Genomic DNA, 23242 nt, shown 5'->3' on the forward strand with positions numbered 1-23242 from the left:
CCTGCTCTTTGAGGAGCCTGCTTTTCCCTCTCCCTCTGCCCCTCCTCCCATTTGTACTTGCTTTCTCTCTCAAATAAATAAATAAAATCTTAAAAAAAAAGAAAGTTATAGTCTGCTTCAATATACAGTCAAGGTATATCTAAAGGAAATTTATGGCTCATCTAAACATATATGAGTATATACTATGAAATATTATGAAATTATTAAAATATTTCTAAAGAATTTGTATAGGAAAAATGCTTATGATGTAATAACAGAAAGAAAACAAAATATAAAATTGTGGGCGCCTGGCTGGCTCACTCGGTATAGCATGTGACTCTTGATCTTGGGATAGTGAGTTCAACCCCCATGTTGGTTGTAGAACTTACTTAAAAAAAATACATGTGGGGCGCCTGGGTGGCTCAGTGGGTTAAGCCTCTGCCTTCGGCTCAGGTCATGATCTCAGTGTCCTGGGATCGAGCCCCGCATCAGGCTCTCTGCTCCGCAGGGAGTCTGCTTCCTCCTCTCTCTCTCTGCCTGCCTCTCTGCCTACTTGTCATCTCTATCTGTCAAATAAATAAATAAATAAACCTTTAAAAAAAATACATGTATAGATGGATACAAATATGTAGAGATATATAGATATGTAGATATGTAGGGGTACCTGGATGGCTCAGTCGGTTAAGCATCTGGCTCTTGATTTCAGCTTAGGTCTTGATTTCAGGGTTGTGAGTTCAGGCCCCTCACTGGGCCCCATGCTGGGTTGGGAGCCTACTAAAATATATATATATGTATATCAAATTGTGATTTTAGTTATGTAAAAAACAGACATACTCGTATACACATAAAATTTAATGGAAGAAAATATGCCAAAATGTTAATGTATCTCTGTGTTGTTGGATTTTTTTTTAAAGAGCAGTGGTTTTCTTTATAGTTTTATGTATTTTCCACTGAGAATGTTAATTTTTTCTTCACACATTATTTTATTTTATTTATTAAGATTTTATTTATTTATTTATTTGACAAAGCGAGACACAGCAAGAGAGGGAACACAAGCAGGGGGAGAGGGAGAGGGAGAAGCAGGCTTCCCGCTGAGCAGGGAGCCCGATGTGGGGCTTGATCCCAGGATCCTGGGATCCTGACCTGACCTGAAGGCAGATGCTTAATGACTGAGCCACCCAGGCGCCCCTTCACGTATTATTTTAATATAGAGACACATTTTTTTTTTTTTTAAGATTTTATTTATTTATTTGAGAGAGAGACAGTGAGAGAGAGCATGAGTGAGGAGAAGGGCAGAGAGAGAAGCAGACTCCCCGTGGAGCTGGGAGCCCGATGCGGGACTCGATCCTGGGACTCCGGGATCATGACCTGGGCCGAAGGCAGTTGTCCAACCAACTGAGCCACCCAGGCGTCCCAATATAGAGACACATTTTAAAAAAAGAAATTATTCTAGATGACTTGTATGCAGAAATCAGTACTTAGTTAAAATTGGGAAGGAATACTTATAACTTTCATTATTGTTGTTCTTGGCTTGTTCCTTTTGCCCAGAAAAACAAGCACATGCCAACTTTCCTCAAATGTAAGAAGGAATCAGAATGCCTAAAAGATCTTTAGTGAAAGCCGAGTAACGTTATAACATAGAGTTTACTATAATTAAAATACCCCATGGCTTTGCTCATGGCCTATAATAACAGTGTCTTGTGAATTCAGTTATAAGGGCATTTTATAGTGGGGGTTTAGTGTAATCAACTTTGCACTGTATTTATAGGAGAGTTGTTAGCCATTTTTTTTTTTTTTTTTTTTTTTTTAAGGAAAGAAATGTGCTGAAGTTTTGTCTCCAAAAGTGGCAACAGATCTTGCTGGTCTAAGAATACTAATACATCAGAATCTCATCATAAAATTCTCAGTTATTCTGGGATATATGAATTAGTCTTTTCCGCTTTTGGGTTTGGTTTCAATGAGATTCTATGGCGATACTCAGTTGTTGTCAGGAGTGTGTCCCTAGCTAAAGCTTGGTGATAACGGGAAATGAAACAATACTCATAATGAGCAGACTAGGGAGGGAAGAGGAGTACTTGTAAATATGGGCAGGACCAATGAAAATTTTATAATCCCAATTAGAATTTTTGCAACCTAATGACTTTTAATCCTACTAGGTTTCACTAATCTATGGAATAGATGCAACAACTTTGTTTCTATTTGTCGCTGAGGCCTAGAGTGCAGGCTGAACTGGTACTTCTTGTCTCTCTTTACACAGGAAAATGATGGACTCCGGACAGATTGATTTTTACCAACATGACAAAGTTTGCTCCAATACCTGCAGAAGCACCAAGTTTGATCTTCTGATCAGCAGTGCAAGAGCTCCAGTGCCCGGACAGCAGACAAGTGTGGTGCAGACACCCACTTCGGCTGATGGTAGGGGGTAGGAAACCACCTGAAAACCCAGTGTTTTTTAGTAACACTTTTCCCCTTACTTCTCTCTTGTGTTTCTTAATTTTAATTCTCATGAGCATTGATGTCCTTGTAAAGTATGCTGATCTTGGGTGTGATTCCATACTTTAGAAACAGATCTCTTGGTTTTCTCCCAGATGATTCCTGTTGGCCATACCTACTTCCTTGTTTCTTTCTAACTAAATGGTAAACATTAGAAAGATGGTTCAGGGGCACTTGGGTGACTCACTCAGTTAAGAGTCCCACTCTTGATTTCGGCTCAGGTCTCCATCTCAGGGTTGTGAAATCAAGCCCCCCGTCAGGTCCTGTGCTGGGTGTGGAGCCTGCTTAAGATTCTTTCTCTACACCCCGCCCCCCCATGCATGCTCTCTCTAAAGAAAGATGATTCAGCGGTTATTATGTTTATTCAGTGGTCTCACTTTGGTACCACTTGGCATATCTTTGAAATTAGATTGTTTTGAAAATCCTTTGCTCTACTGGTGGTCAGGAAGGAAGGTAGAATGGTGAAGGGTCTTCAACTGTTGAGTTGAGATGTATCAAAGATAATGTATGGTTGGCTGGACTGGACTCTGGAGAGTCTGCTGCTATACAGATCAGAGAGCTCTGCCTGGAAGGGATCCACAAAAAAGGCTTCCTCACAAATGAGGCAAGATGGGCATATGCTTAACTTCAGTATTGTTTACCTTGGGAATAGAGCTCTAGGAAAGATAGAGCCATGTGAAAGATGATTGTTAAGGATTCAGTTAGTCCAGGGGAGCCTGACTGGCTCAGTTGGAACAGTGTGTGACTCTTCATCTTGAGGTCATGAGTTCAAGCCCCACACTGGGTATAGAGATTACATATATACGTACATACATACATAAACTTAAAAAAAAAAAAATTTCAGTTAGTCCAGTTCAGATTCTTGTCTCAACTACTTCCACAAGACTTAAAAATATGCCTGATAGAGTTGTAAGGACACTAACGGATTTAAGGGAAGTACCATGTTTTAATAATGACCACTAAAGGTTTCTCTTGGTCAGCTCTAATACTCTGTGAGTAACCACTGGGTGAGAGGAAGCCAAATCTCTTAGAACCTATGTTCCCTTCAGGAAAGTATAAAATATCTAGCAGTGTGAATTTTTGGTCCTGGGTGTCTTTCACTTGAAAAGTAAAAAATGCTATGAAATTATTGACTTACTTTTGTTGGCCAAAACTCCACTAGTTGATTATCCATATCAATATTACTTTTTGCTTGATTATTAATATCCTCCAGCATGTGGAGTCTATTCTTGTCTATATATCTGTCTGGATCAGTTTGATTTCTCTCCATTCTCTTTGTTTAAAATCTTTTTTTTTTTTTATGATTTTATTTATTTATTTGACAGACAGAGATCACAAGCAGGCAGAGAGGCAGGCAGAGAGAGAGAGGAGGAAGCAGGCTCCCTGCTGAGCAGAGAGCCAGATGCAGGGCTCGATCCCAGGACCCTGGGATCATGACTTGAGCCGAAGGCAAAGGCTTTAACCCACTGAGCCACCCACGTGCCCCTAAAATCTTTTTTTTTTTTTTTTTTTAATATTTTATTTATTTGACAGAGAGAGAGCACAGCAGGGAGAGTGGCAGGCAGAGGGAGAAGCAGGCTTTCCGCTGAGCAGGGAGCGGGATATGAGACTTGATCCCTGGACCCTGGGATCGTGACCTGAGCAGAAGGCAGACGCTTATCCAACTGAGCCACCAAGGTGCCCCTGTTTAAAATCTCAATATATGAGGGGTTCCTGGCTGTCTTAGAAAAGCATGTGACTCCTGATCTCGGGGTCATGAGTTCAAGCCCCATGTTGGAGAGATTACTTAAAAAAATAATAATAATAAAATAAAATCTTAATATACGATGTTAATAGCACAAGTTCTTTTCCTCTGTGAATCTGCTATTCATGGATCTCTTACCTGATTTTTTTGGTCTCATTTCTCTTGCTTTCTCATACATAGCCTGATAATTAAGCTATAACAACTTCTGATATTCTAGATGGTTAATGTTCTTGGCTAAGCACCATACTTTTCTCTTAAATTATTTTAGATCCTCCACATCCTCGCTAAGTCTGGGGCAGACAGCCCGGCAATCATGCTCACCTTCAATCTTTTTAAAAAACGTACCTGCTCAGGAAGCAGATTGCTCTTTTGTGATTTTATAAGTTATCTTTCCCTTTCTATTCAGAGTAAGAAGAAAGAAGAAGAACGCTTTTTCTTTTCAAAGACAGGTTTTCTTTACAAAATCCAATATTCATCCTGGTTTACCAAGGATTCTAGTTTTTACTATATGGACCTGCAGGCAGAAAGCCAGAATATTAAAATAACAGTGTCTCTTTGGCTGTATGAGATAAAGGATAGCTATGACTTTTTCATGAAATTCACTGGCTTTACCTCTAATGGACTGCTTTTAGGTAGCATCACACAGATTGCCATTTCAGAAGAGAGTATGGAAGAGGCAGGGCTGGAATGGAATTCCGCTCTCACTGCTGCTGTCACCATGGCTACAGAGGAGGGTGTGAAGAAGGACTCAGAGGAAATTTCAGGTACTTTTCTGTGAGGCTCAGATACCTTGCAGTGTCTTGTGACCCTTCTCACCATTATGATCATGGACACAGGAGGTCTCTTAATTACTTTGGTGGTTTTTCTCATGCACATTAATAATTGTAGCTGTAGACATTTTATTTTAATCCATTGCAACAACAGCCATGTACAGTCACATTTTGCATAGGAAGAAATTGAGATTCAAAAAGATTCAGCAGCTTGCCTCAGACCAGCCACACAGCCAGCAGTGTCAGAGCCGAATTCAGCTGTTTGACTCTGTAGTCAATGCTTTTCATCCTGTCAAACTGCCTCTAACTTTGGAACGTTTCTTAGATAAACCAAGCTGCAAGATGTTAGAAGGAAAAATTAGGTAGCAGGTGGTGTAGAGGATGGTGACTAATGATGATTCACTTAGAGGGGACCAGGAGGGGTTTCACATCATCCTCCGTTCATTAATTCATTTGAAAAATATTTATTGCTGCCTATTTTTAGTTGGCACTGTTGCCAACATAGGTGAAAAGACAAATCCTCTGCCCTCAGAGAGCTTATCGTCCCACCGACTCAGCTGTTTTATTTTATTTTGTAAGTATAGGACTAGAGGGAGTACAGTTGCTCTTTGAACAAGGTGGCAGTTTGGGGCACCAGCCTCCTATGCAGGGGAAAATCCCCTGCCCTCCCCCAACTTAACTATAAACCTTACCAATAACATAGTCAATAACATATTTTGTATGTTATATGTATTACATACTCTATTCTTACAATAAAGTAAATAAAATGTTAAGAAAATCATAAGAAAAGAGTTGTTTAATTTAAAAATGATGAGTACATGAGTACATTTTTTTACAAGACCAATGCTCTAACCCCTGAGCTATGGAGCCTTCCCCTGAGTACATTTTTTTAATTTAAAAATGATGAGTGCAGTACATCACTGCACTGTATTTATTGAAAAAAAATCTGTGTAAGTGTACCCTCACAGTTCACACTGTATTGTACAAGGCTTGCCTGTATATCTTTAATATCTTTATTATTTAACTTTTAAGGTACTGAATACTATTTAATTTTAAATTAAATTATGTAAATAAATAATATTTAATATTTATTTATTATCTTTATTGGAGGAAGATAACCTGCTCCCTACAGCCCAAGCCATGACAAATTAGGGCAATTATCTCAAGTCCCTACGTTGCTAAAGACACCAAATAATTGGTTTGCAACTAGGGGGGCAGATAGTATTCCAAAAACGTCTTCCTTTTTCCCGGAAATGGCCCAACAAAAAATCATTTCAAATTGAAATAATTTCGAGTTTAATTTGTAGAGATGTACCTAAGTATACGTAGCATCCCTTGTTTATCTTCTTGTCTTATCCCTCTTGTGTCAGAGGACACTTTGATGTTCTGGAAAGGAATAGCTGATGTAGGGCTGATGGAAGAGGTTGTCTGCAATATACAGAAGGAAATAGAGGAGCTACTCAGGGGAGTTCAGCAGCGGCTCATTCAAGCTCCCTTCCAGGTAACAGGTAAGTGCACTAATTCTAACAACAGTGGTCATTTATTGAACACTAACAACTGTAGGCAGATCCTGTTAGTCTCATGCAAACACTGGGGTATAAGTATTATTATCCCCATTTTACAGATTAGGAAACCAAGACTCATAAAAGTTAAGTTACTTGTCCATACTTGATAATAAGTTTTTGAACTTGGTTCTGGTCATGCTCTTCACAGGTAATTTTTGCCTTTATAAATGGTGCCAGAAAGCAGGCTCGCTCTCTATTACATATAGATAGATAGAGTCTGAAAATTGGAAAAAGCTACCTGGTTTTAGACGAGTCTCATATCTATAAGTTTAGGGTTTCCAGAACAATTGTGTGCACTTACAGCTCTTTCCGAATACCCATAGGGTACTTGCTGCTGTGCATAATGTAAAAGGATGCTCTAGTCATTTGATACAAAGGGGTTGTGATGACAGGCATCTGGCTGGCTTAGTCGTAGAGCATGTTACTCTTAATCTTGGGGTCATGAGTTTGAGCTCCACATTCGAGGTAGAGTTTACTTAAAAAAAGAGTCATAATATGGGGTGCCTGGGTGTCTCAGTCGGTTAAAGCCTCTGCCTTCGGCTCAGGTCACTATCTCAGGGTCCTGAGATCAAGCCCCGCATCGGGCTCTCTGCTCAGCAGAGAGCCTGCTTCTTCCTCTCTCTCTGCCTGCCTCTCTCCCTACTTGTGATCTCTGTCAGATAAATAAATAAATCTTTTTTTTTTAAAGAATCATAATAATATCTCGTAAGCTTGTGTGTCAGTGAGTTCCTAGATTTGTTACTTGTGTCTTATTACCTCTCTGTAATTCATACATTATATAAATACACTTAAACTTTACAGTAGAATCTTTTTTTTATGTTCTTGGAGGGGAAAAAAGGCAAGTAATTTAGAAAGCAGGGATGACTCTTTTAGATAGGGTGATCAAGGAAGGCCTCCCTAAGGAAGTGGCTTTAAGCAGAGACCTGAATTGAAGAGGCTAGCCATGTGATGATCTGGGAGAAGGAACATTTCAGGTAGAAGGAACAAAGACCTTGAAGTTGCAATGGGCCTCATAGGTTCAAAAAATTATAGAAGCTCTGAGGCAGCCACAGTGGAGGAGGATATAGGAGAGTGATAGGTGATAAGGTTGGAGAGGAATAGAGAGGACAGTTTAGTTATTATTTTTTTTTTTTAAGATTTTATTTATTGGGGTGCCTGGGTGGCTTAGTGGGTTAAAGCCTCTGCCTTCGGCTCAGGTCATGGTCTCAGGGTCCTGGGATCGAGCCCTACATCAGGCTTTCTGCTCAGCAGGGGGCCTGTTTCCCCCTCTCTCTGCCTGCCTCTCTGCCTACTTATGATCTCTGTCTGTCAAATAAATAAATAAAATCTTTTAAAAAATTAAAAGAAAAAAAAAGATTTTATTTATTTACCTGAGAGAGAGTGAGAGAGAGAAAGCTCGAGCAGTGGGGAGAGGGAGAAGGAGGCTCCCTGCTGAACTAGGAGCCTGATGTGGGGCTCGATCCCAGGACCCTGGTACCATGCCCTGAGCCAAAGGCAGTCACTTAACTGAGCCACCCAGGTGCCCTGAGAGGACATTTGAAATAAGCTTTGGTTAGAACTTTGATTTTATTTTAAGGTGATGGTAAGCCATCATAGTTATTTTGAGCAGGGGAGTGAAAAGGATTTATTTACATTTTTATATTTTTATGTAGTTGTATATTTTTAATTTTATTTCATTTATTTTAAAGATTTTATTTATTTATTTGACAGAGAGACATCAAGAGAGGGAATACAAGCAGGGGGCTTGGGAGAGGGAGAAGCAGGTTTCCCGCTGAGCAGGGAGCCTGATGCAGTGCTCCATCCCAGGACCCTTGGATCATGAACTGAGCTGAAGGAAGACGCTTAACGACTGAGCCACCCAGGCACCCCTATTTTTTATATTTTTAAAAGATCACTTCAGTTGCATGTGGAGAATAGACTGTATGGGGCAAGAAATCAGTTGGGAGGGGTATGTGCTAGCTCCGATGGTGGAAAGTGCAGCTCTTTTTTTTTTTTTTTTTAAGATTTTATTTGTTTATTTGACAGAGAGAGATCACAAGTAGGTAGAGAGGCAGGGCGGGGGGTGGGGGTGGGAACAGGCTCCCCGCCGAGCAGAAAGCCCTGATGCGGGACTCAATGCCAGGACCCAGAGATCACGGTCTGAGCCGAAGGCAGAGGCTCAACCCACTGAGCCACCCAGGCACCCCGAGAGTGCAGCTCTTGATCTTAGGGTTGTGAGTTCAAGCCCGACATTGGGCATGAAGCCTACTTAAAAAAGAGAAGGAAAAAGGAATCAGTTGGGAGACTCCTAAAGGAATTACTCCAGTGAAGAGATGATGGTGGCATGGACTAGAGTGGATAGTGGTAGACCTGGGAAGAAGTGATCTTATCAGGGATATATTTTGAGTGTGGAGCTGACAAGTTTTGCTGATGGACTGGATGTAGGATAAAAGAGAAAGACAGAAATCCAGGATGACTCATACATTTTTGACCTGAGCCATGAATGGTAACACCATTTCCTAAGATGAAGATCACTGGGAGAGTTGTAGTTAGTACAGTTAGTACTAGTTAGTACTACTTGTTGTTGTTGTTGTTGTTGTTTTTAAATAGGCCCCATAGCTAGTATAAGGCTTGAACTCAGAACCCTGAGATCAAGAGTTACATACTCTTGAGACTGAGACAACCAGGCACCCCTCAAAGTTAGTTTTGACTTGGGGCACCTGGTTGGCTCAGTGGGTGGAATATGTGACTGGTTATCTCAGGGTTGTGAGTGCAAGCCCCATGTTAGGCGTAGAGCTTACTTTAAAAAAAAAAAAGAAAGAAAAGTAGTTTTGATTCGCTAAATGATTATGAGGCCTCCAAATGGAGATGTCACTCAGCTAGATGGAGTATGAAATCTGGCATGCAGGAAAGAGGTTAGGGCTGGAGATCTGCATGTGGGAGTTCTCAGCATGTACATGTTATTTAAAAACATGGAACTGGATGAGATGATTGTGGAAGAGAGCTGTAGGTGGAGAAGTGGTCTGAGTTAAGGAAGTAATGACCGCAACTACTGACAATGCTTTCAAGAAGTTTTGTTTAAAGAGGAACAGAGATAACACTATGAATAACATTGCATGCCAGTTCCCATGTTTGACACTTAAAATATGCTGTTTCTTTAAAAAAAAAAATACTTGTTTTATTTATTTGAGAGAGAAAGAGAGCAAGCAGGGGGAGCAGTAGAGGGAAAGGGACAATCAGACTTCATGCCAAGGGCAGAGCCTGATGTGGAGCTCGACCTCACAACCTGAGCCGAAATCAAGAGTTGGACACTTAACCAACTGAGCCACTCAGGTGCCCCTAAAATACGATATTTCTAATCTTCATATCTGTCTTGCCAGGTAGGTATTATTAGGCCCTTTTGTCTCAGATAAGAAAACTGAGGAGTGAAATGACTTATCTAAGTTCACACAGATAGGAGGAAACCATAAAACTGAGATTCAAACTTAGCTCTATCCAGAGTGACCATGTTTTCTAAACCACAAGTCAGAACTTATAACCAGATGCAAGATTTTTAAAATTTTTATATTTATTTATATGGAAAGATGTGTTAAGTTATAACAAAGTTAATTATACATGTGATAAGTCTTTGCCAAAGTTTTTTAAAATGCAATTAGAATAGTACCATCATATCTGGGTTGTTTCATATTTATAAGCAGTACAACAGAGAGCTGGGGAAACACTTCTTTTTTAACTTGACAGGCATGTCTTTGTTTTAAATAGATGCTGCTGTTCTCAACAATGTAGCACATACATTTGGCCTAATGGACACGGTGAAGAAGGTATTGGACAACAGAAGGAACCAAGTAGAGCAGGGAGAAGAGCAGTTTCTCTATACTCTGACAGGTGTGTGTGACTTGTTCCTCTTAGATGATATTATACTAACACCCTTGAGTCTTGCTATTTCTTTGTGGACTTCTTTTGGGACTGGCTTCCTTCCTTCCATCCTATTTTCCTTCCTTCCTTCCTTTCTACCTACCTACCTATCTTCCTTCCTTCCTCATCATGGTCCTCCTTTCATACCTTGGAGGATTAAAATGTCTGCTCAGTTGCTCCATTTATCCAGTAATATCAGTGACAGAAGAAACAAATTGGCCTTTGTTTTTGTTACATTATCTATATTGCATCTTTTGATAACTATAAATTTATCACCTTCTCTGTTATTTGTGGTATTCAGAAATTATAAGCACATGAATAATTTAACTCTTTTTATCAAGTACTTAATTTATGCTGTCTTTGGAATGACCTGGGTGCTCAGTCATTAAGCGTCCGCCTTCCGCTCAGGTCATGATCCCAGAGTCCTGGGATCCAGTCCTGCATCAGGCTCCCCGCTGGCTTCTTCCTCTCCCTCCCTGTTCCCCCTGCTTGTGTTCTCTTTCTCTCTCACTGACAAATAAATAAATAAAATCTTTAAAAAAACAAATTTGCACTGTGTCCAAACTAGGTTGTAGAAATACAATGTTGACTAAGACAGCTTCACTCTCTTCATGGTGTTTAAGGAACTCAAGGGAAAGCAGACATAGAAATAAGTGCAAAAAGTAGTCAGCTTTGTAACTGAGGCATATAATGGGTATGGGGGAAGAACAAAAGGAGTTGTCACTTATACCCAGAGAGAATCAAGAAAAGGTTTTGGGTAAGGTGGGTGAGAGATACAAAACAAGTCAGAGATATGGACTATTTCACCTTTGAATGATGCAAAAATATTATAGTTAGTCCTTAAGCCAAAAGGCAAGATTATTTGGTAAGAGAAGAACAATTTATGTTTTTGTTTGCTTGTTTGTATGTTTTTTAAGATTTTATTTATCCGCATGCGAGAGAGAGAGCAGGGGGTTGGGGCAGAGGGAGAAGCAGGCTCCCTGTTGAGCAAGGAGCCTGACATGGGGCTGGATCCCAGGACCCTGGGATCAGGACCTGAGCTGAAAGCAGACACTCAACCAACTGAGCCACCCAGGTGCCCCAGTTTATGTTGTCTTAAACTTAACCAGTATATATTTTAAACTCAGTTTACTGAGTACTATGAGACCCTTTTCATTGATCCTCCTAAGAATGTTAGAAGCTATTATCCCTGTCTTATAGATGACCTAGGATAGGCACAAAGAGGATAAATATTTGCCTTGGGGCCACATCAGTACTTGGCAGTGAAGCTTGGAATAGAACTTGGCTTTCTTATTCCTAATCCAGTGCTTTCACCTTGAAACTTCACACCATTCAAAAAAATGGTTTTTGTTAGGAGTGTGGGCTTCTGGCTCTTTGTCCATATATTTTTTTAAGATAGGTTAATCATAGTACACATAAAGTTTGTTTTCTGCTTTTTCCACTATGACATAATAATATTTTTCCAAGTAGCTACACAGTACTTTACCTAGGCATTCTTCTAAGGATGACATTTAAATTTTCAGGTTTTTCTTTAGCAGCTTATTTTGTTGCAGTGAACTTGTATGAATATAACTTTTTCTTTTTATGTGCTTTTAAACTACTTCCCAGAACTAAGCTTCAAGTTAAATGGTATTGAAAATTGTTTTATGGATATTTATGACTTACTGTCAAATTTCCAAGAAGATTATGTCACCATTTTGAACATACCAACATTGGATGTTGTGATGTATAATAGTCTCTGATTTAACTTTTAAAAAAAATTATAGGGGCGCCTGGGTGGCTCAGTGGGTTAAAGCCTCTGCCTTCGGCTCAGGTCATGGTCCCGGGGTCCTGGGATCGAGCCCCACATCGGGCTCTCTGCTCTGCGGGGAGCCTGCTTCCTCCTCTCTCTCTGCCTGCCTCTCTGCCTGCTTGTGGTCTCTCTCTGTCAAATAAATAAATAAAATCTTTAAAACAAAACAAAAAAAAAATTATAGATGTAATTGTTAACTTCTTCAAAGATTTTATTTATTTATGAGAGAGAGAGTGCACAGCATGAAAGCATGAGCAGGGGGTGGAGGCAAAAGGTGAAACAGATTCCCAGCTGAGCAGGGAGCCTGATATGGGACTCGATCCCAGAACCCTGGGATCATCACCTTAGTTTAACTGACTGAGCCACCCAGGTGCCCCATGTAATTGTTATCTTCTTGAGGTTTACATTTCTTTGACTATGACTGAAAATGGGGGAAAAAATGCAGTATTTTGTAACATATGAGGCAGTATTTAAAAATTTTGAGTGAAAAAAAAATTTTTTTAATGTGATCTTGATTCCTGCCTACTCCTTTGATTCTGAGCAAGGAATTGATTTGCTCTTGGTGTTCCATAGGAGCAAAGTGCTCTCCAGATGTAACTGATTATTTATTGAATGCTTCTCCGATACTAAGAAGTAGAAGAAGTTCTGGTGTAGAACCAGACTCACCAGTGGTCACCAGGGTTGGATTGTACATTGGGAGAGGGATAGTGATAGGCATATTGTGATGGAAAAGCCAGAAAGTTGGCCATCAGAAGACTTTTGTCTTGGCCCAAACTCTGAGACTTTAAGTAAGTCACTTTACCTCTCTGGGTCCCAGTTAAAAAAATCAATGTGTTCGTACTCTAAGACCTCTTTTAGTGTTTATAATTCTTAGGGACTTCCTCTGTAATTTTCTGTAGACTTCTCTGGGTGCTGATAGTAGACGAAGGCCATTTGGTAGACTAAGGTCACCAGCAAGGTGATCCTGCCTTGAAGGACAGTTTGGGAATCACTGTTTTTTTGGAGCAGCCATTGTAGCTCCTCTGTAGGTCCATGTTGGTTCCAAAAGGATTGTGCAAATATTCCTTATTATCATCTGGAGATCCAGGCAGGGCATCTATAAGCCACAAGATCAACAGCAGGCTTCTTTGGTTTGCATTTTGGTGACAGGTGACAAAATGCCACAGGAGCTTCTAGGGCTGGGATGTAGTAGGATCACAGCCTGAAAATGCTTCTGAATCGTTGCCCTGCCTATAATCACACAATGAAATGTATTGCTGGAGGGATTTTAAAAATCATCCAGTTTGGTTTCTTGTTTTGAAAACAATAAAGCCATATAGTGGCAAAGCCAGGACAAGACCTCAGGTTTCCTGACTCTGTTCACTGTTCCCAAGAATATACTTCTCTCCACACAAAGTCTGTCTTTTCTTTCCAGAGTTGGAACGCCAGCTGGAAGAGCAGAAGAAGCAAGCTCAGGATCACAGGCTGAAATCCCAGACGGTTCAAAATGTGGTACTGATGCCTGTGAGCACTCCTAAGCCTCCAAAAAGGCCCCGGCTCCAGCGGCCAGCTTCCACCACAGTCCTGAGCCCTTCTCCTCCGGTCCAGCAGCCTCAGTTCACAGTCATCTCCCCCATCACCATCACCCCAGTGGGCCAGTCATTTTCCATGGGCAATATTCCAGTGGCCACCCTCAGCCAGGGTTCCAGTCCTGTGACTGTTCACACACTGCCTTCTGGCCCTCAGCTCTTCCGCTATGCCACAGTGGTCTCCTCTGCCAAGAGCAGCTCCCCAGACACAGTGACCATCCACCCCTCGTCTAGCTTGGCACTGCTAAGCTCCACCGCCATGCAGGATGGGAGTACCCTGGGCAACATGACCACCATGGTGAGCCCCGTGGAGCTGGTGGCCATGGAATCCGGCCTCACCTCAGCAATCCAGGCTGTTGAAAGCACCTCGGAGGATGGGCAGACCATCATTGAGATTGACCCAGCCCCAGACCCAGAGGCGGAGGATACTGAGGGCAAAGCAGTCATTTTGGAGACAGAGCTGAGGACTGAGGAGAAAGTTGTGGCTGAGATGGAAGACCACCAGCATCAAGTCCACAATGTGGAGATTGTGGTCTTAGAGGATTAACTGGGGATCTCGGGGCCAGGAGATACGTTTTGGTTTGGAATTTTAATTATTTGTTTATTTTTATCATTGTCCCACTCATTTCCACATAGGATCCTTTTTTTTTTTTAAACAAAATCTCTTTGTTGTAACTGAAAATGTTGGGTACCTCCCACCCCCTTATTGAAAAATGGACAAAAACAAGCTGTCCTTCCAGAAGTTGAGAGTAGGTCACTCAGTGTCCTAATCCTTTTACACCAAGAAAGTTATTTCTTTTAGGGGAGGCATCAGGATAATCAGAAACCCTGTCCAGAAAGCCCTTTCCAGGCTAGTCTGTCTGTGTACGCATGTGGTTTTAGTTTTATAAAGATGCATTGACCAAACTCTGGAATGCAGATCTGACACTGGAAGGCAGCCCACCCACACATGGAAGTGGAAGGATACTTTTTTTGTGTCCTGGAAAGGACCCTCAGAGGCCGCTGCAAAACTGAAATGAAAGAAAGTTGAACTGTACTTGGAGGGGAAGGTGGCATACCAGCAGCAGCTTAAAAAGGGAAGTGCTTTGGCCAGGATGGGGCAAGGAAATTATCTTAGCTCCAGAAGTGCAACTGATGCCTCTTGATATCTCGAAGGGTTATTACCACGGGTGCCATTTTGAGAAGAGGCCAGAAATAAGTGGAAGGGTACATCTCCTTGGACCAAGTGGCATCAGGGGCCCAGGGGCCTGTCGCTTTGCAGAAACAGAAATCCCTGGTTGTCACAGCTGTGCTTTGTGATTGAAGCTCACCTTCCCTCCCTTCCCAACTTTGTCAAAGCACTTAACCCTCCTAAATTAGAATCAGCCCATTCATTTGCAAATATGCGATGTGGTGTAAATTTCTCTGGTTCTTGGACTGTGGCTGTCCTGGGGGTGGGGCTCCAAGGCCATCATTTTTATTGCATGACTCCAGGCGCAGGGAGTTCCTCATCTAGACCAGCTGCCCTTTTTGGTGGGGCCCTTTTTTGGCTTTGGAACCAAAAGCAGCCACTCATTTGGTGCTTCCTCTTGTTCTACCCTCCATCCCTCAATTGTTAATGGCATCTGTCTCCTGGATCCCACGCTTTTCAGCTTTTTGGCTGATTTGGAGAACAGTGACAGGTGCCTGCCTGCCTTCATCCTCTTTTAGATTCATTTATACCATTTATACCACAGATGTTTCTGTGAGATATTAAGCTCATAAAAAACCTTAGGCTTTGCAGGGAAGACTCAACAGCCCCAGCCTATCCTGAGGCACCAAGTAGATGTCTCCTCCTGAGCAAGCTGCACTCCCTGGGAAAGAAGCATTGTCTGCAACATTATATTATAGGAAATGTACCAGGAATGTCAATAATAATATCTTGGGGGGTTATTATTATTATTTTTATAATGTTGTTTGTATATTTAGAGCTGGGCCATTTTCTGTGCTGTGATTCCTGCTCTTTGACCATCTTCAGTGTTTGGGGCAAGAGTGGATCCTGGTTTTTATTTCTTTGATTGCATTGTTTACTGCACTAGGACAAATATAGGGAAACTGCAGACAATTTAAAGGAAAACAAGGTCAAAAAAGAAAGCACACACCTTAGGAGTGGGAAGCTTTTTTTTTTTTTTTTTTTGGTTTTTAATTAAAAGCAAAACTTTGACCTATAGTTTCCTTTTTTTTTTTTTTTAAAGAAGGCACCCACCTGAAGCCATGTTTCTTCCAACAGATGTTGGAAACCCTATTGTCAAGCAAGTGAAAACTGTTCTGCCATCCCTCAGATGGCTTTAATAGCTAGAGAAGCCCCTCTAACTTGGGAGGGCCAATCTTAACAAGCCTTAAGGGTTAAATTTCTGAACCCCATATAGTTGTGGCTTTGAGCTTTAAAAGTGTATGGGGTTTTACTTTTCTCTTCAAAATGTTTAATAGATGTAGCAATCAGCTTAGAACAAACCTTTGGCCCTTTAGTGAGGGAATTGGCTTTTATTATTACGTCTTTAGGTTTTCTGATGGTACATAAACAAACCCAGAGTTCTATCTAAGCCTAAAACTGCTACTTGAACCTAGAAAGGCACATGTCATGTGCTTATCATGGTTTTTAGGGACACTTTTCTCATTCCCAGAGATGGGAAGTCCAATTCAGGACAGAGGAGGAGCCCTGGAGAACACCCACATACTAGCTCAGGTTCCTTACTTTTCCTCCTTCAGCTGTCTGTAGTGTTTTAAATCACGGTTCCAAAGTCAAGAGATCTCCTACTGAAGACAGAACCCGTTTACTTTCACTATCTGAATATTCTGGCTGGTGGAAATACATGAGCTTTGTTGTTTTCCTGGTCTTCCAATAGCCTGTCGTTATTGCTAGCTGCTGTGTTCCCGGTTGTTGAGTGGGGGTTTCCTCAGAGCCCTGGTCTAAACAATCTCAGTGTGAGAAATATGCAAGCCGTTGGTATGTGCACAAGCAGTTGCAATGAATCATTCCTCAGGCTGACTTGGCAGTAGCCATCTATATTTCTGTTCATTCATTAAATAAACATTTATAAGTACCATCTACGTGCCAGGCTTTGTGCTAGGCACTGGCAATACAGAGATGAAGACAGAGTTCCTGCACTCAAGGACTTCATACTTCAGAGGTTGTCTGGAGTGAAGAACTATGTTTCAATATAATTGGTTTCTTTTGTAACCCTATGTATTTTATTTCGTGCATTGAAAAACATTCTGAAAATTGGTCCATAGGTTTCAGCAGACTATAAAAGACACAAAAAAGTTAAGCCTTTTCTAGTGAGATACTGAAACATCATCATGTTGGGGTTAGTGCAGCCACAGAGCTACTGGCTGGGAGCTGAGAGAACAAAGGATCAGGCACCTAACCCGGCTTGGGGAGGTAGGTTGGTACAGGAGTACTTCTGGGAGAAGGTGTACACTCAAGCTAGTTTAGGAGAGATCATTTTGGCTAGTTTTTTTGGTACTCTGTTTTCAAGTAGTGGGGCTTGCTTATGTAAGAGGGGGAAAAAGTCCTTAGTCTCTTGCTGCTTCTGCCTCCAGAGCTAGGCAGAGTCAGCAGCATGGGCAGTCTCCCAAGAGTACCCCACTGGAAAAAGCCAAGTCATGTGTTAGCTTCTCTGAGTTTCCATCAGAGGAATCCAGTGTCCAACTGGAGTTTAGCTGGTAGAAGGTAAATGACCCCAACCTTCCTGCCATGTGGTTTCCACAAAGGCCTTGGAGTCAACTGTGCAACCGTCTCACTGGTTATGTCCCTGCCTTGTTCTTTTCCTCCTTTCAATTTCCAGACTCCTTCCGTGCTCCCACCCCCAAAACAAAACAATTCCCAGTTATTCTAAAGTAAAAAACGGACAATGTACTTGAATATTCAAGATTCAAAGCCACTTCATGTGAAGTTTCTTTCCTACCTCTGTCTACATTAGGGAAGGAAGACCAATGTTAATACAAATACCTTGGAAATTGATACTCAGTTCAGGTGGTCTGACACTCTTTTTAGTGGTGGCATTTTATCCCATTTCATGAAAGGCACTAAGGTAAGTGTGGTGGGAAATACTGGTATTGGTAACATCTGATTATAAAGATAGTATAATCAAGCATGAAATATGTAATTACTAGTTCACTGAATTATAACTGGACCAGGTTTTAGTACTGTTAGGAGGTCGAAAGGAAAAACGAAAGGTTGATTTCTGAAAATAGGCATGAGGTTGTGATTCACTTTGGGCAGTGCTCTTGAGCAAAGAGTCCTCTCCGAGAAGAATGTCACAAACTAGGCTAGTCCCTGCATTTTCAGACAGCTTACCTAGTACAGTTGTTCACAGATTTCCTCACCCTTAGGATACCTCTTGGGGGAAATTCCTGCATGGTCTAATGTATTACAGTAACAACTAAGGTTGTTGCACTAGACAAGGTATCGGTTCTGTTAGATTTAGACTCTGCCCCTGGAATTTCTCTTAGGCAACCCTAATTAAACCCTTTTCAAGATTCCTTCCCAATCTAGGAACAACTTTCTTAGTCCTGATATCTATAATTTGACTTCCTCTAGAAGGTTCTACTTTTCTCTAACTTCGTTACCCATACTCCTCTTCCCTAGCCCTAGGTTTTGGGAGCCAAAGTTGATTTGCCTCCTAAATTCTGCCATGTCAGTGATTCTCTCTTTCTACCATGTCAGGAACTCTTGAGAGAATCATTTTTGTCAAGGGATCCTCAAGACCCAAACCTCAGCATACACCCATAGTCTGCAGTCTTCACTACCTAAAACAGTTTCCCCAACTCCATTAATCACCTGAATTGAAGCACCTTTGGGATGTTCTTGTGCAGTGACTATCTAAAACCTGTCTTTTTGGTGGGGAGTTGGGGGAAGGCACCTGGGTGGCTCAGTAGGTTAAGCATCTGCCTTTGCCTCAGGTCATGATCCAAGAGTCCTGGGATCAAGCCCTGCATTGGGTTCCCTGCTCAGCAGGAAGCCTCCTCCCTTTCCCTCTGCCCCTCGCCCCAACTCATGCATGTGCACTCGCTCTCTCACTCTCTCTCTCACTCTCTCAAAATCTTAAAAAAAGATTTTAGTCATTTATTTTTAAAGATTTTATTTATTTATTTAGAAGGGAGAGAATGAGAGAGAGGACATGAAAGGGGGGAGGGCAAGAGGGAGAAGCAGACTCCCCACTGAACAGGGAGCCTGATGCAGGACCAGATCCCAAGACTCCAGGACCATGACCTGAACCAAAGGCAGTTGCTTAACCAACGGAGTCACCCAGGTGTCCCAAGATTTTAAGTAATCTACATCCATCGTGGGTCTTGAACCCACAACTCTGAGATCAAGAGTCACATGCTCCACCAACTAAGCTAACCAGGTGCCCCTAAAGCCTATCTTTCATATCCAACTGATTCTCTACCTATGGGCATGGCCCAGGCTAAGACATCCCTGTTTCCTGGATAGATAATTTCAGTCCAGTATGATTCCTACTGCCTCTTCACAACTACCTGAAATTTCTGTTAGGTTTTATGAGCCTCTCAGCCTATAGGAGACTACAGCCTACTTGGAAATTGCCTCTGGGTTCTCCTCTTGCATCTGTGGTTTCCAGTTCTGTACTTTTACTGATAGTTATGGCTAGCAATATGGTATATAGGAATTTGCTTTTCTAGTTTGAGAACAAGAATGAACAATAGTATTGTATCACATCTAAGGGTAAATGTGAGCTGGGTAATGACCCAGAAGGAAAGACAAGTTCCTCAATAGACTCTGTAGGAGCTTCTAAAGAAAGCATATACAGAGAGGGTTTAGTTGCATCCTGAAGTATACGTTTGTTTGTTTTTTAAAAACTACTCTGCTGTTTCCTCTAAAGAAATCTATGTATTACAGAGCAAACTGGAAGCCCAGAGCCCTGATTCTCCCGAGACTTTGGCCCACATTTTTGTTTTAACTTTTTATGAAATATAAATGCATACAGGAAAGTGCACAGATGACTGTACAATTTGATAAAGTTAAACTGAACACACCCATTAAATCAGCTACCAGATCAAGGAAAAAAAAAAAAAAAAACCTACAGCGCCTCACACAACCAGGATAACCACCATATGCTCTCCAACACCATAGCTCAGTGTTACCTGTTTTTGAACTGCTCTGTGACTGGCCTATTCTTTTCTTTTCTTTCTTCTTTCTTTTTTCTCTTTCAAAGAGATAGTGCAGGCACCAGCGCACACATGGAGAAGGGGAGGGGCATAGGGAGAAAGAAAGGGGAAAGAAAATCTAAACCAGGCTCCAGGCCTAGCATGGAGCCTGATATGGGGCTCAACCTCAGGACCCTGAGATCACGACCTGAGCCAAAATCAAGAGTCAGACACTTAAAAGTGACTGAGCCACCCTGGCACATCTAGCATTTTCTTATTCAATGTTATGTTGTGAGATTCACCCATGATGTTGTGTGAGGTTGTAGCTGGGTCCTTCTCATGGCTGTGCAGAAACTAACTGTGCCATAGCTGATCCATTCTAATGATGGGCGTTTGGGGGGTTTCCAGTTTGAAGTTATTATAAATAGTGCCTCTGAACATTCTTGTCCATGAATTTGATGAACATACATATGCATTTATGCCTTTCAAACATTAGGACAGTTTGCATGAAAAATTCAAGAGACAGTTTTTCTTAAAAAACAAAAACAACCAGGGCGCCTGGGTGGCTCAGGTGTTAAGCATCTGCCTTGGGCTCAGGTCATGATTCCAGGATCCTGGGATCAAACCCCTGCATCAGGCTCCCTGCTCAGCAGGAAGCCTGCTTCTCCCCCTCCCACTCTTCCTGCCTGTGTTCCCTCTTTCACTCTATCTCTGTCAGATAAATAAATAAAATCTTTAAAAAAAACAACAACAACCTAGAAGATCTGACAATACTGGGTCCACATTTCCTCATAGCAAGCGTTGTCTGGAACTCAGTCCTGTCTCTGGTGGAGCACGGTGTCTTCACCACGTGACCCTGTCCCTGTCTGTCATTACAGACAGACCCAGACCTTCTTCTTTGGGAGCCTGTTTTTTTGATTCAGTAATCTCTTAGGACACTCTTCCCCCAGATAACTGCAAAGCTTATTTCCTCACTTCCTTCAAGTCTCTGGTCACATGTTACGTTATCAGAGAGGACTTCCCTGACCACCCACACCATGAAAAATGGCAACTTCCCCTGCCCTGTGCTTTCTAGTTTTCTTTACCCTGCTTTATTTTCCTCCGTTTTATGTATCTGATTTTTTTTCCTCCCCAGACTAGAATGAAGCTCCCTCCATAGGCAGGGGATCTTTCTTGTCTCTATGTCACTGCTGTTTCTGCAGGCCCTAGAACAGTGCCTGACTTGTAGTAGAAGCTGAATAGGTATTTGATGTGTGAATACTAAGTAGCCAATACTCATTGAAGGGGAGCTATGTACCAAACATTGTTCCAAGCACTTTACATATGTTAACCCATTTGATCCTCCCAACTATCCTATGTGGTGGTTAACATTATTTACTTCATCTACAATAAAGAAACATTTATATTCTATCCTAAACAACAGATACTTTTGAGTCATTGTAACTCATCAAACTATTAAACAGAGTCTTTAAACTACTAGGGAAACTTAATACCTAAAAGGAGCCCTTCAATGAATCATTATATAATGGTGTTTTATATGATAACATGTTTCATTACCACTTAAGTTAAAATTTTCAGCTTGATCAGGCTGCAGCTTAGATAGGATTGTGGAGATCTGGAGCAATGGTAGCTGCTAAGATTTTGTGATCATGCTGGGCAGTAATTCCTGTTCCCCATCTCTCTAGGGTTCCTGAGAGGAAGTACTGGAGGGAGGGAAAGTTCATTTACTGGATGAAGGATTTTAGAATCCAGATCATGTGTACTTCACAGGAAGTACTGACTTATCACTTTGGTTTTCTTTTTTTCTTTTACTTTTAATTTTTTTAAAGTAATCTCTATGCCCGGTATGGGACTCAAACTCACAACCCCAAGACTGAGTTGCACATCTACTGACTGACTGAGCCAGCCAGGTGCCCCTGATTTATCGCTTTGTTAATGGCCCTGTTTGAAATGACACTGGTGTCAGAGTCCTTGCTTAGAACACCTTCACTTCTTTCTTTTCTTTTCTTTTTTTTTTTTTTTTTTGAGGATTTTCTCTCTCTCTCTTTTTTTTTTTTTAAGATTTTATTTACTTATTTGACAGACAGAGCTCACAAGTATGCGGAGAGACGGGCAGAGAGAGAGGGGGAAGCAGGATCCCTGCTGAGCAGAGAGCCCGATGTGGGGCTCAATCCCAAGACCCTGGGATCATGTCCTGAGCCGAAGACAGAGGCTTTAACCCACTGAGCCACCCAGGTGACCCAAAGGTTTTATTTGTCAGAGAGAAAGAGAGCACAAGCAGGGGGAGCGGCAGGCAGAAGGAGAAGCAGGCTCCCTACTGAGCATGGAGCTTGATGCGGGACTCGATCCCAAGACCCTGGGATCATGACCTGAGCCAAAGGCCGATGCTTAACTGACTGAGCCACTCAGGCATCCCAGAACTCTTTCATTTCTTTGTTAGGGTCCTACTGTGCAGAACCCAAGTCCATGTGCCAGTTGCTACACAGGGACCCTACTCCGCAGAACACTGATAGCACTGCAAAGCCTTTGTTAACTGAACAAAAAGCTAATACTCCTTTACTCTAGGAACTATGAGAACTACTTTGCTACAAAAATGCTAAGTTTACCCTGTCATTGACTGAGACACTCTGGGTAGACTTTCTGAGCAAACTGGATACAACTTCTCGTATATTTGCCTTATTTATGTTCTCCGTAGTTCCCATCCAAGAACCAGGGAAGAATTTATCTGTAAAACATTGTCACACATAGGGGCGCCTGGGTGGCTGAATTGTTAAGCATTTGTCTTCGGCTCCAGTCATGATCCCGGGGTCCTGGGATTGAGCCCTCCATCAGGATTCCACTTGCTTCACCTTCTCTCTCTCTCCTGGCTTGTGTTCCCTCTCTGTCTCTCTCTCTCTGTGTGTGTCAAATAAATACATAAAATCTTTAAACAAATAAACAAAACATTGTCACAAATAGTTCAGACCCACATTCATTGGTTTAATTATTCTTTCTTGGAAACTTAAAATTGAATCAGCCCCTCCAGGGTGTCCCTGGCTTCATTTCCCTTTGGCATTATCCCCAAAAATCTTGTTTGCCCTTCATTTTTCTCTCTGATTGTCTTAGGTTGAGACCTTAAGCTATTCCCTAGCACACTGCTAATGGACTTTTAGATCTCATGTATCAATAAAAGAAAAGAAAAAGTCTTAGGAACCAACATGGGGTTCTCGACATTATATTTTACTGAATAAGGATTTTTTAAAAATGGCCAACTCTTACCGGCATCATTTGAAAAGGGCATTTTTACATCAAAAAGACAGGAAATAATCTCA

The 23242-nt window shown here is 41.6% G+C and overlaps 1 protein-coding gene across 7 annotated transcripts in view; it reads left to right on the forward strand.

Moving 5' to 3' along the window:
- Positions 1-16545, forward strand: part of GMEB1 (glucocorticoid modulatory element binding protein 1) — a 36981-nt gene extending 20436 nt beyond the window's left edge. For all 7 annotated transcript variants that reach the window (XM_032863943.1, XM_032863949.1, XM_032863947.1 and 4 more), the window contains exons 6-10: positions 2237-2394; positions 4849-4980; positions 6357-6494; positions 10293-10415; positions 13652-16545. In XM_032863943.1, the coding sequence (XP_032719834.1) occupies positions 2237-2394; positions 4849-4980; positions 6357-6494; positions 10293-10415; positions 13652-14352 (1252 nt within the window). In that variant the 3' untranslated portion in view covers positions 14353-16545. The remainder of the gene's footprint in view (positions 1-2236; positions 2395-4848; positions 4981-6356; positions 6495-10292; positions 10416-13651) is intronic.
- The last annotated feature ends 6697 nt before the right edge of the window (positions 16546-23242 follow it).

This window comes from Lontra canadensis, unplaced genomic scaffold (assembly GCF_010015895.1).
Source record: "Lontra canadensis isolate GAN:19392208 unplaced genomic scaffold, GSC_riverotter_1.0 scaffold25, whole genome shotgun sequence".
In the NCBI taxonomy this organism is placed as follows: domain Eukaryota; kingdom Metazoa; phylum Chordata; class Mammalia; order Carnivora; family Mustelidae; genus Lontra; species Lontra canadensis.